Source organism: Amblyomma americanum, chromosome 4 (genome assembly GCF_052857255.1).
Source record: "Amblyomma americanum isolate KBUSLIRL-KWMA chromosome 4, ASM5285725v1, whole genome shotgun sequence".
Classification (NCBI taxonomy): domain Eukaryota; kingdom Metazoa; phylum Arthropoda; class Arachnida; order Ixodida; family Ixodidae; genus Amblyomma; species Amblyomma americanum.
Window position 1 is genome coordinate 196,091,930 of NC_135500.1, and position 13,986 is coordinate 196,105,915.

General features: G+C 43.7%; 1 protein-coding gene across 1 annotated transcript in view; it reads right to left on the bottom strand.

The window, feature by feature from the left end:
• Positions 1-7,065: 7,065 nt before the first annotated feature.
• Positions 7,066-13,986, bottom strand: part of LOC144127493 (uncharacterized) — a 31,359-nt gene continuing 24,438 nt past the window's right edge. Inside the window, exons 8-10 of the mRNA XM_077660485.1 lie at positions 11,974-12,151; positions 9,440-9,562; positions 7,066-9,171 (exon numbers count right to left, since the gene is read on the bottom strand). Of these exons, the coding sequence (XP_077516611.1) occupies positions 12,018-12,151 (134 nt within the window). The 3' untranslated portion in view covers positions 7,066-9,171; positions 9,440-9,562; positions 11,974-12,017. The remainder of the gene's footprint in view (positions 9,172-9,439; positions 9,563-11,973; positions 12,152-13,986) is intronic.

Here is a 13,986-nt window from a genome sequence, read left to right on the forward strand (position 1 = left end):
TTTTGACTTATGGGGCGATGATTTAATGGTGAGCCCGTAACTGGCTGCTTCATGTGCGTAGACACAAGTCTGCATGTGCTTACTTGCCTTCTATTTTATTTCAGTCTTTTAATTGCTTCGCATCTTCTGCAATTGGCAGTTGTGATACAAGTGTAATTTTATAGGCTTGGCATTAAACAACCATTCTTGCACGCTCATGAACTCAAGTCTATCTCATGAGCTCACACATTCACTGGCGCTCGCAATTAGCGAGTTTTTAAGTTGTTCAGTTGAATACAAATCTTTCATGCAGAGTTAATCAAAAAACATTTAGTTTTTGATTTTAGCAGTCATTATCTACGCATAAAGCAAGGCTTCCGCACAAATTGTTTCGGATAGAAAAAATTGTCATTTTACAGTACACAACTTTCCGCCGGCACTTTAGGCTCTCTCAGAAAGCCCGCAAGGCTTTTTGAATTCTGTGGTGCGCTCTATTTGCAACGCGGCGCGCCATTATTCTACAAATACTCCCAAGCATGCTGTAACATTCCTCAATTTTTCTTTAAAGTTTCGAGATTGTGCCGACTTGTGCTCAGTGAATGAGAAAAAAAATGCTTTACATAAAGAAGTTTTCTTATATTTCTACTATTCGACTCGTTTAAGCGCTTAGTGGCGCTGAAGTTCTTTCTCAGAAATAATGAAACGAGTTCCAAAGCACTGCATTTTTTATGCCTTGTGTTATTTGGACGCAATCTACTCACACATAAAACTGTGCACTGAAATCAGGCACGTGAGGGCACTTGTTTTCTTTTTATCCTGCCAGCATTTCTGAAAATAAGCTCCTAGCATCTCTTGTTACGAACGCACCAAAAGAAATCAATGTATTTCGTAGAAGTCACTCTTTGACGTACGGCGCAATTATATCAAGGGTACCTTTCGTCGAAACAGCTTGCTGCAGCTGAAAACAAAAACGGACGCATAATTTTCGGGACGCACAATTTTGTTTCTTCTGGATTGGAACTGATTTTCGCAACTGTTATAAATTCTTCGAGATTCCTTCAGTTGCTGGGCTCAAACATCATTTTTCTGAGACGCCCGTTTCGCATCGTTAAAAATCTCTGGCCATCACAATGTTATACACATACTTTCTAAGACACGCAGCCTATGCTTTCTGTGCCTCGAAGTTATGGCCAGAATTATTCCTGTATCGACTAAAAACGAAACCCATGCTCTAATGCATCACTTGTATGTATGGACACATCGTCTACTGCATGCAACGAAAAGGCATTGGCGTGCAGTCGAAGCAAATCTCTCTGCAAAACAACCGCTGACTTGCCGCGTTTCTTTTTCCGAGTGAATTGAGACTTAGGCTGCATTTGGTCGCTTAAGATATATCGGCTGTTCCGCTGTACGCAACTTTGACAATTAGTGATAGACCACATGTAAAAAAAATGAAGAAACAGAAAGAGAAGTCTCCATTTCAACCTCGAATTTACTTTTTGTTTGCGCAGATGCTCGAACGCAGCCAGAACTGGGTAGTCCCTTGCAGGGCTATATTAACGCTCTGGCAAAGAGGCTTTAAAAATTAAGTGGTGCGTGTAGCAACAAGACCAAAAATGTGGAACTGCTTAAAGCATAAACTATAATTCAGCTACCACTGAAAAGGCCTAAATGTAGAAATAGCTATTGTCGAACACTATTCATTCACCTAATATCCGCTTCTGGAATGAAATTCCCACTTTCTCCAAAAACATCTTTGTTATGGGTTAAAAGTTGCAATTTTTATCATAAATGTTTTCGAAGTGCAGGTGTGTGGCCAGCACACAGAACACTAATGTCAGAGTTAAAGTGTAAAATCATGCATGTCATCTTTCTACCCCTTTGTTTCCCTGGACATGCTACCGCTCTAACATTCCAGGTTAGAACACCATGTCCAAATAAAATGTGCAGTCGGGTCGAGTTTCGTTTAGGGTTTTTTCAAGCTTTTCTCATAAGAAAAGTCTATTCAACAACAACAACAAAAAAATACAGAATACCTACAATACCTTTTCAACTACAATACCTTTTCAGTACAGCTTCTCATTTTGGCTAAGGGCTCATCAAGTGTGTGTCTTTGATAATAGTGGTGGTAAGTGCAGAGAATTACCAGAGATGTAGGAGCGCCCGCAAGGTCACCATGGCAACATGGTGGCTCTGGACTTCGATACTGACATTGTGAGAAACAGGGCTCCAGGTTTCACGTTGGCGAGAGAGCGCAATACATGCCTGTTATTTATCATCGACAAGAAAGTTATTTTGTAAGATCTGCTGTAAACAACCCAAGGGACTCGCTTAATGTTTATGCGGCAAGAGAAGAATGGAGAACTTTGAAAGGCTGTGAAAAAAAAAAAAGGCTTCAAGTACTCAAATAATTTGGAGTTTAACGACTCGCAGTGACACATGAGCTATGACGAACGCCGTAGGGGAGAGCCCCGGAATAATTTAGACTACTGTAGTGTAGTTCCATTCAGTATACACACCAAGTTTTTGTTTGGGTGTTTTCTTTTTTCAAATGATGCGTCATGCATTAGCTAGTCCTAGTATGGAATACCCCTTCTATTCGCCTACTACCGCTGGATAATAAATAATATAATTTCTTTTTAAAGCCGCTTCGGTGTCGTTGTCATCAACCGAACGATGCTTGCAAAATTCACTTGATGTTAAGGTCACGCGAGAAACGAGAAAAACTATTGTAATCACTCATACGTAGTTTTAATACGCTACGACACTTAAGCTAGCCTGCTTCAAGAGTTGCAATGAGAACAAATGGCGTGTAAGATGCTATATTGTCTTTTTTTTCTTGCCTTAAGTGAACTTAACAAGTACACGTCACAGTCATCGTTTGGCTGATAATTCCGAAACCGAGAAATCTGAGACAAGAAATCCAATTATAGATTTTTTAGTGGTCAAAGACGAACAGCTCGCAGTGATCCATGTATTTTAAAGTTTAACGCATCATTTCAAACAAGTAAAAACGCAACTAATATTCGGTGTCTGTAGTTCTTTAACGTGCTCTGGCATGGCGCATTTTAGATGTTTTTGCATTTCGCTTCCATTAAAATGCGGCCGTAGTGGTTGCGATTCGTATCCGCGACCTTGGTATGAGCAGACGAACGCCAGAGACACTGAACCTCTGCGGAGGCTAAGTTCTCAGATAGGCTCCGTCAATTCGGATGGGCATCAATTAAACCTGTTCATCGCAACCCGCGATCACCTGATCATTTCTTTGGTTGCATAATGTACGACGTGTTTGATCACTGGCATAGCTGGGTCACGCTGGGACAGTGCCGCTAATCTATAATGGCCGATTTTCTAACTCTGAGCGCATCTCGCCTTGACCATATATTTGAACTAAGTAATTTTTGTATTAATTCTGCAGTGAATTCTGCGCATATGGCTTTTGCTGGCGTGGTGCACCGGACTTCATCAGAGCCATAATTGGGCAACTGGCACCGAAAAATATTTTTTTGTAATTTTTCCGCGCCTAGAAATTACCGATCTTATACACGCAGTAAAGAATTGTCTTTTTGTTTTGTGCAAATATCGCTGTAGAATGCACTCTTTTGCACAAAGTGATGTCTGTTTTGTTTCTAAATGGGCATCGATGAAAAATCATTGATGTTCTTAAAATATTCATACCGCAATCTTCTGTCGTTAATAAAAAATGCTTCCATTCCTGAATGAAGGGAAGATGAACGCCCTGTAAGCGCAGAAGATTTACTGCGATGATTAAATTGGCTGAGAGGAGACGGGCTGAAGTAAAATGTGACTGGGTCAGATGCATCTTTTTCATAATGGTTAACTGACGCTTGTGCGTGCAAAACAAAATATCAGCATTCCTAGAACCCTCGTCAAAGCTATACTTGAAACTGATGCAGGCGAATAACAAGCCCCACAAGTTTCGAATACATCACTAATTTCTATTAATTGCTGAAATATAGTCACGAATAAATGCCGTGAAGGAGTACTGCTACTAATAACAAGCAAGGAGGCATTAGCAAAAATCAACCAAGACAACTGAGTGCTCTTTTCAGATCCCAAAACAACCTATCGCTATCCTCAGATAAGTCCCTGCCTGTATTGCTACGTCCAGTCATAACTTCTAGCACTTCGGAGAGACCACAACAAAAATTATTGGTTCCTAAGTCAAGTAGGAGGTCATGCATAACGCGATCGTCTCTGCGCAGCCACCTCCCGAGCCGGGTCGACTACATGGTTGGATGAAAATAAAATACACCAGAAAAATAATTCGTGCGCAAAAAAAAAATCCTGCTCTAGAGCTTGTCTATACGCGCGAATAGAGATTTACCGCAACCTTGGTCTTATGAAGATTTGCACTGTCATTATTTTTGTGTATCCCCGCCAGCGGCTGATATTTGTCATTACGATATACGATCTTATCGACATCAATTATGATGCATGCCAAGTTTGATACTGACAATCATATTTGCCTCACCGCAAGGCTATGCAGAGGATAAATTAGCCTTCTTGCTTACAACGCCATTGCATGACTGCGCCCTGCCAGAAATGATCTGCCTAGCTCTCTATCGTCTCAATAAATCACGACACAGTGCTGTAGCAGAATCTTTCTTGATTAATGCGTTATGGCCAAGGGACGATCTATAAGCAAAACAACAATAAAGGAAGAAAAAATTAGGCGCAGTTTTGGACTCCCGCCGACACCGACTGCGATTGTTGCCCTCTGCGCCCTTTCGGCCGCTGGCAGTGGCCGTGAGACATTAGCGTAGAGCATCCAGGCGCTGGGCGCCTTTCATGAAGGAGGCATCGTTTCGTCATCGCATTATGAGCTGCAGTGTCCCTGGACGACTTCTGATCACGGCGCTGGTAAAATCAATCAGAGCACGTACGCACCCGGTTGTGTTATCCATCTCTCTTTTCTAGCGGAAGACGTGAGCCTGGGCACTCGCCATGGCGTCCGTCCCCAGTAATGTACGCAGTCGTACTCCGTTCTCTTTTGTCACCGTGACATTCCTCTAGTCGTAATGTCTCGCCCTCGCTCTGAGCCCATCGCTAGCACTCTTGCGACACTTGTTCTGCAGGTCTCGACGCAAGTGAACTTTTGTGATGTTGCAATCTTCTTTTCGGTTCAGGATGGCAGACTGTTGGACGGGTTAGAGAATGTTCTCGATTGAAAAAGTGCAAAGACGACAACAAACGAGACACCAGGTGCACCTTCGGCGAATTGGTGCAAGTTCTCTGAAGCTATACGCGGTGATCTAACGCTGTCTTTTTGTGATGCTCGCTCCATTGTGCGAACGAACGGAACTACTCTTTTACACTTGTTTTAATACTTGGTAGGTATAAATTTGAAAAACCCGTGAACACATCATGTAATTATGTGTAATTACATGATAGCACTATAAGTTGCTGATGCATTTACAGGAAGTGACGTCTATAGCGGTCTGGGGATGTCACTGTGACGTCAGACCTCCTGGAGTACTCAACTATTGTCATGACACATGACGTCGCTTTTTTTTTCTGTGGGGTATCTATTGCTGTCGCATTGAAGCCGGCCCTCGCCCTGGTATACGTGTTCTTTCATGGGTACACTTCTTTCTCGCGCAGTTAAAATCTAGCACCGCATTGAACCAGTTAGCCCGAGAAGTTTTAATACTACTGTTTGGGGTCATTGGCGCCCAAGCATCTTTTTATGGCCAGAGAAGAGGACATCAATCCAAGGGGGTACCTCCTAGGCGCTAAATTACCTGCAGATGTAAGTTTTTCGGGACACAAATAGTATTGAGCCCCAGCCTTATGACGCATCTCGAACCTTCCACGTCTGGCTTGTTAAACGCAGAGATATGAAAATTCGTTCTCACCTCTCAAATGGTCATCTTCGGAGCAAAGAATACAAAACCGTAACAAGGTATTACGCGAGTGGCATTGAATATATAAAGTAGGCATTTTCGAGGATATAATGCATCTCCGCGAAGTACTAAACAGGAACACTGACTGCACTGTGAACTGTCGCTCCCTATCATATCGTCACAGACTAGGAATACGAAGAAGTCGACATACGCTCGGGCTGAACGTTGGGCTAAGTCCGCAATTATTAAATCAAATGTTTTTTTTTTGCTTTATTCAACACACCTTGGTCAAGCCCTCTCCGTAGGTATGTGCCATATTTGAAGAGGACAACCATAAGAGCAGCAATAATAAGTGACAACATTGCCATCGGTCACCACGTCTGATGCTTCGGCTTGCCTCCATGTGACATTTGGCGGAGGCGTTGAAGGTCACAATCATCATGGCCCTAGAGCTTCGGAAACTGTTACACTGGAGTCTAGGGTACCAAGCCCTTTGTTCGCGCCTCCGGGCACTGCCTCAGCCTGTGATATCCTACCCGATCTGACGACACGCTGGCTCCGGCCCCACGGATATAAGACCACCACCACCTGACCTAAGTCTCCACTGACCACTCACACGTGAGAACGCAGAGCCCTACCCCTGCCGTTGGGTGCATTCATGGACCTCGTCCGTTGGCTTCTGGCGAGTGGTGGCTCTGCAGTATTCATGAATCAGGCTTCATCTGCCGTCACCTCCTTCATCATGGCGCAAGCCCTTCACCATCTTCTGTTCTCAGTACAGCCAACCTGTCAAGCTCATCATCATGCCCCGCGTCTCACTGACTGTGTCATTCTTTCTACTTCGTCATTGGGACGACCATGTGGTGTCTTCTGGTCGTGTCATGGACTAGGAAGCTGAAGAAGAGGGCAGATCCACGGGTGGAAAAATTTGGCTAGGCCACCAGATATAAATCATATCATTGCTTCTGTCATCATGTATCGTTCTTTGGCTTCTTACCTAGAAATATAAGAGGGGCTCACTTCAAATGTTTAATTAATAGGTTGATTAATTCATTTATCAGCTGTCCCCACAGAACAATCATTCAAATTATGCGCACCATGCATCAATGGCAGGTTTTAAGACTCCCTCACTGGCCAGTGATAGGAGGCTTATTGCAAGGAATTAATTTTCAGGCTTGTTTCTAAGCATAGCGCACTAAAATGAATCGGACACTTGCGCACGTGCTACAAAAACGTTTATTTACCAAGATTTCATCGAAGGATGCCACAACACTTGTTTGAACAGGCTGCGATCGTTGGGTCGCACATATCGATGTGGTTTACTGCACCCGTGACGTAACTGAAATTGCAATCTCTATTTTTTCAGGGTCAAAAAATAGGTTCAGCGAATAATTCCTGAAATTGTGTTCTCAAGAATGGTGTAATACGAGCAAGGCAAAAATCATCTGAGAATTGATATGTAGAATGATATCTGTTTGGCACGCCCTTTTCGCTATGTAGAACAAGCTGTTTTTTTTTCATTTGAACGGACCCGAGTAGCTTCAGTAGCTGCAGCTGGAAACATGATCTCCTTGGTTGGAAATCGGCGGCGCTGCAGGAGGCTTCACATCGTACGTTCTTCAATTCATATCTGCGTTGCGCTGAAAATGTATTAATGTTCGTACCAAGAAGACAACGAGGTCTCTCGTAGCGCTTATGCAACACGCCTCAGTGGGGTGCACGGTTCTTGGTGGGAGGGACTAGCAAAAATATAGGGACCCATGCTAAATTCTCACTCTCTCGTCCGTTGATTATAACGTAAAACTGCCACCGCAGGATTCACTGGGAAACCACTCGCGTCTGTAGGCTCAGTCGGCATGTGAAGGAAAACGTCAGAGCCGTCCAGACATCCACAGGTAAATAGGTGCACAGGCTACAAAACTCCCGGGGCAGAGAGCGCAAAAAAATATACTTGAAGGAGCACTTAAGCTCCACCTTATGGGCATGATGGGATAGCGCTAATGGATCCGTCTAGTGGCGTGGGGTCCTCTTTACGTATTATTTCGCAGACATGGACACTGTTCTTTCTATCACTATCACATAAGAGTATAATGCGTTATCATTAAAGATCCCTCTCCACGAGTACACCTCCTCTATCGCATAGGATCTGCCTACATGCCCGTATATGCGCAATTGGCCTTTTTCTGCTTTATATTCATTCATCACGGGCAATCCTTATTCTTGGAGCAACAGTGCAGCAACTGTTAAGCGATGCATCACTGCCCCGGCAGGTGCTTGTTTCAAACACATCCACCGGTGGGGCTTGTGAGACCCAGGTTGCTCGTCCTGAGCGACCTCTCGTAGCCAATAATTAATTTAACTGGCACCTGCCACGGTCTGCAGTAGGCTCACAACCCGATGGGCAGGTTTCCATCTACTATGGTGGACAAGTTTTGATGACATCGCAAGGTCACACGACCTAGGTGGCAAGTGGGCTACCTGCTTTTCTCGATACAACGCTGCCAACGCCAGGGTTGTCGTTGAACGGTACCTACAACGGTATCGCGTTAAAACATAATAACGTCTCATACCTAGGACGTACAACTAGACTGCGCTCTGTGTGTATACGTGTTTTTCTTGTCTTTTACCCTGTTTTTCGCGCAGTTTAATCATGAACGAGAAGCACCAGCTAGCCCTCCATAAAACCTTTCTTGAGTTTAGACAGCCAACACACCGATAAGATGGTATTCAGAAACCACGCTATCCCCCGTTATCACTCTTCCCACGAAAAGGGGGGACAGGGCAGAATTGAAGCTTGCCAAAAAGACAGTTAACTCTCACATTACATTCTGTTGCGCACCGATATGGTGTAAGAAGGAATGCACTCGAAGTACATAGAAAGTCTAAAAAAATTTAGCGGACATTCTCAATGCTGCTACTTTTTTCCTGATGAGTGTCGCAAGCTCGCCAAAATCTGCGAAATATATTAGTAGGCACTTATAATGGGAAGCCGACTCGTGGTTATTCGGGGAACGCAGTTATTGTTGAAAGTTTTCAAATACGTCGCAACCGATATTCCATATACACATCCTGGAACGATGAAAGACCTCTAAATCTTCGGTGCACTGCTAACGGCGTATATGATGCGTCTGCCTTTGTTCCTTGGCCCACCACGTACGCGCATGATGCCGGGTGATCCACACGCTTATGAGTCTGTAGTCAGTCTATTTGTCAACCATGCCGTTGACAAGGATCGGAACCTTGAAAAATATTACACTTGCACAATCGTTCACACAACACTTTCTTCTTCGTGGAACTTCCCGGGGTGTCTCACTGAAGGCCAGATCTGTGACATGCGAAGGAAAAGAAAGAAAAACAAATTTTTACGCTATTTACTAAAGATATTTGAAGACTTTTTTTGTCTTTTTCTTTTAAGAAAGCGATGGTAGGGATAGTGCAATTAGACATCAAGCTTTATGGCAAATGTTTAGTTGTATACGGTATTGAAGCACTCAGCCTTTCTTCATTGCTTTTATTACAAAAGGGAGGAAAACTCAATATATATAGTATCGCAAAAGTGTCGCAAAATTTTTAATTGATATTAAGAGGCTGACCTTTGCTTTTCAGTCATTTCATCCTGCCCCGAAGAATCCAAAGCAGAGCTTTTGGTGGCCGCGAGACTATGGACATAGAAATGGTGACAATTCTTTCTTCATATGTGGTAAAAGAGTCTGTACCTGAAAGGTATGAAAAATCACAAAATAAGCAACAAATTTCAAAGCGGCCAGATGTCATCTAAAATAGCATCCCTATAAGAGTGCATAGACCGAAATATGTGCAAGGCGTGTATAATGGAAACAGAAAGGTGTAAATGTTTTTTCTATATATTTGGTTTTTATTTTACCTGTAATCTTTTTTATATATCATTATAGATCCAAAGCTACGTTCCAATTTTCTTGTTTCGAAAACGTTAGGAGAAAAGATTTGTTTAGTTCTGATTTCTTATATCTCAATATGACATAAAGTATACTGTTGAATAAATGGCCGAGTGACGGAACAATTCATAATAATAATAATTGGCTTTTTGGGGGAAGGAAATGGCGCAGTATCTGTCTCATATATCGTTGGACACCTGAACCGCGCCGTAAAGGAAGGGATAAAGGAGGGAGTGAAAGAAGAAAGGAAGAGATAGGTGTCGTAGTGGAGGGCTCCGGAATAACTGAACTCGCACAGAACTGACATCGCACAGCATACGGGCGCCTTAGCGTTTTTCCTCCATAAAAGCACAGCCGCCGCAGTCGGGTTCGAACCCGGGAACTCCGGATCAGTAGTCGAGCGCCCTAACCACTGAGCCACCGCGGCGGGTCAGGGAACAATTCATACATTCACATTTTGGCGAGCATTGCGCCACTGTCCTCAGGCTCGCACTGGGGAATTTATTGTAATGCGCACTTATGTGTTCAATTCAGAAATTTAAAAAATGCATCAAACAAAATAAAGAGAAAATGTAGTCGTAGAAAGAAAAACACTAAATCTTTGCCTCGATTGAAAAACAACAGACTCAATGTCATCCATTTTTGCGCCATACGCAGCTTCAAAAGGGAAGAATATTTCCTCGTTTATTTTTTTTTCAGGTAATGTGAACACCACAGTGGTGAATTCCGATGTCTTGCTCTGTTCCGGCCCATATATAACTTACAGGAATTATTTCAGCTTATTATTTTCTTCCCTCTCACTTTTTTTCTTTCGAGGGGAAATATGTAAATGCTAGAAATTGGCAACAAGAACATGCATTGAAAGAATCCGGAGAGAGGACATTCCGTTTGCGTAAGGCTACTAATTTCAAAAAATTTGGGCAAACGCAATAAATATAAGGTGGAGATCGGAGCACATTCAAGCGGGGGGAAAATTTGAATTTGTCTGTCGTTTTGCGCAGTCAGGGAAGCTATGGGTTTTCGGGCAACGAAATTGCATCCGGTCGCCCCGCAACCAAGATTAAGCCGCGCTTCGTTTCGCGGCCGGGTGACGCGCCGCGCAATCAGCATATGCTGATGGCACTGCCACCACGTCCGGCCAGCCTTTCGCGCGCGCGCAGCGAATGTTCGCGACGTGACGTCCAGAGCAACCGTGATCAATACCAACCCAGCCGCACGTGCTTTGGGGAATTGGTCTGCGGCGCGAGGGAGCAGCAAATGATTTAATTAAAGCCCGGTACCACTCGTGTCTCCTCTCGTGTCGCTAGAGACTCGCGCAGCAGATATCATAATACGTGGATTCGGCGAGGTATGCGAGATATCCAAGCCTCTGCTTGAGCGAACGAATAATATCTGCACGTGGACTATCCGCTTGTTTTTTTTCTTTTGTCCAAATTTATCTTCGGAACTGCTTACTAGAAAAAGGAAAGTGTATGGATCAGCACAAGTTGCTTCAGATAGCCCTATAAAGTGCACTTTTTGCTCCCACCTAATTCTTGCCTGCATCGCTTTTTTTGTAATGGTGTTCGTGGTGCTCTAGTGAAGATCTTGGGAATGAATATAAAAGCCAGTAAGCCAATATACCGGGTGTTTAATTATTCTTAGGAATGAAAGCCTTCGAAAAATGCTATAGCGGCTAGAGAGAAACGCTTCTGAGTTGAGCTTTCTGGGGAGCCGGATTTTTCGTGGGCACATTTTTTACCTCTTGAATTACTTAACAAGCCGAAATTTATTATTACCAGTTCTAATAAAACTTTTGTAAATCAGGTGAAAACTATGCGAAAACCGCCTATAGGCGTCCATGAAAAAACGTCATGTCGAGCCATGTCCTTCTATAGCCTTTTATGATCGTTAGTACGGACCCAAAGTGGTGCTTATTTTCAGATGTTGAAAAATCTATGCCATTAGAGCTATAGCTTCGGGACCATACAAATGTTTTTTTCAGCGGTCTATGGAATAGTATATCCACTTGAAACACTAGCTATAGATGGCCACAGGAAAGATTTATAAATATTTGGGCCAATTACCTATAGACGACAATAGGAAATTTTTGTACACCCCATATACATAAAGCAGCCAGGTTAACAGAATTTTCTGCTTCGTTATAAACATATAATCCAGGAGGTTTGAATAAGAGGCAAACATTTTCCTCTCGCTACTCCGTCGCGTCTCACCAGTTCTCGGAGCATTCCGGCCTCTCGACGTCCACGGCTGAAGATTAGAGCGACGCCTCCGCTGTGGAGAGGCGAATTCCACTGGAGGTGTCTTCCACATGGTAGGCCACCGCGCAGGGGCATACAGGTGCCGATGAGCTTTCCTGAACAATCTGGCTCACGCCGTTCGTAGTCTTGCCTAAAGCACAACGAAAATGAATATTAACAAGAGAAATAAAAAAACTGTTAGTAGATAGGAAAGGCAGCATGAAATAATTTGCGTTTTCTGCTGAGCTTGAAAGTCATATTTGTTATCGATTTACCGATAGGCAAGAAAACAGACTGTTTTAAATCTACGAGAGGAGTACATTTCTTGCCAGTGAGGCTAAAGTTTCCAACAGTTTATTTATTTTGACCACGTGGGGTTAGTAGCGTGTTCCAGGCGATCAACTCCAGGATGGGTTCTCGCAATATTGGCTCTTCTGATCATGGTGTAAACTAATCATTGTTCAGTAGAAGTGCCGCTAAGATCAACTTGATATCTATTTATTTCAACATGACCGTACAGTGTACCACCAACGGGAACAGAGAAGACACAAAGAGACAACACATACGCTGTCCTCATTTCTTTTTGTAATGACGTGCGTGGTTTAGGCGTCTCTAGCAAGTATGTCACGTAGATTTGTGTCAAACAATTTTTTGTGCCAGAATCAAATAAGCACTCACTGCCACAAATTGCTGCGAAAAATCAATGAGGTACATATGCGGCGAACCGAAATTCCCTCCCAGACTCTCCACTTTGCCCTGGGACGAATAAACAACCACGATAATCTTGGCAATCGGCCTCCCTTAAGCCACAACCAATGCAAGCGCCCGCTTAGTTACCTACGTATGCCAGCCCATCGGCATAACCGTTACAAGAATGGTCTACAGAGGAAGGACTAATGAAAATATGGGACAATAAGTCTACAGGCTGTCTATAGACTGTTTATAGATTTGCCTACAGGCAGTTTACAGACTGTCCAAAGAAATTTATATAAAAGCATATGACAGATGACTTTACAATCTTGAGAGCTCCTGCTCTCAGTTGCGCTAGCAGATAGTATCCCCATAGGCCGACAGGTAAACGCAGGATTTTCATATAAAACTTACTACACCATTTATTGCCTAAAATATCCAATACGAAACTATGAGCCGCTGCGGAGGATCAGTGGTTATGGCCGTCGGCTGCTGACCCGGAAAATAATTGTTCGATCCGGACCGTAGCAGTCCCATTTCGATGACTGCGAAATGCTGGAGACCTTTGTGCTGTGCGATGCCATAAGAAGCCCAAGTATTCGAAATTATCCGGGGCCCTCCACTACGGCGTCAATCATATCCTCAGTTGATTCGGGACGTTAAAACGCATAAAGCCGAACCAAACTATATGAAATATCACCGTATGTTCACATGTTCATAGAAGCGAAACCACCCGGTTGAAGCTTACTTATTATACTTTATATGCTGCGTCCCCGCCCTTCGTCATCCGTCAACCATTCATTCCATTATTATTCTGCCGGGAAGTGAATCGCACCAAAACCTAAAGGTGCAAAGCACTAACAACTTGCTGACGTGCGAAAAAAAAAGAAACCGAAACAATCTCGGTGCATTACAGGGCGTGTCGATGTAAGATCCTAAGCAGGAAAAAGGAAACGAAGCATGGGAGAAAGGAGCAAGGGCTTGCATGTGGCGTCGTTATCATTCAGGCGAAGCAAGACGGATGATTCTTAACGGTCACCCAAATTGCAGGCTTCGAGAGCCGCGTCCACAGATCCCCCGGTTGCCCCGTATCGCGCATACGAAATGAGCCAAAGAATAAAAGTTCCCCCGCACTGACGCCGTTCTGATAAATGTGCTCGCTCATCCGGAACTGCCACAGTGGAGAGAAATAACGCGCGAAACACGACATTTACGTCGGTATTTGTCGCGCGGAGGGAGGGACATAAAAACTGACGGAGTGTCGATTTTCGCTGCGATGTAATTAGTTTACCCAGG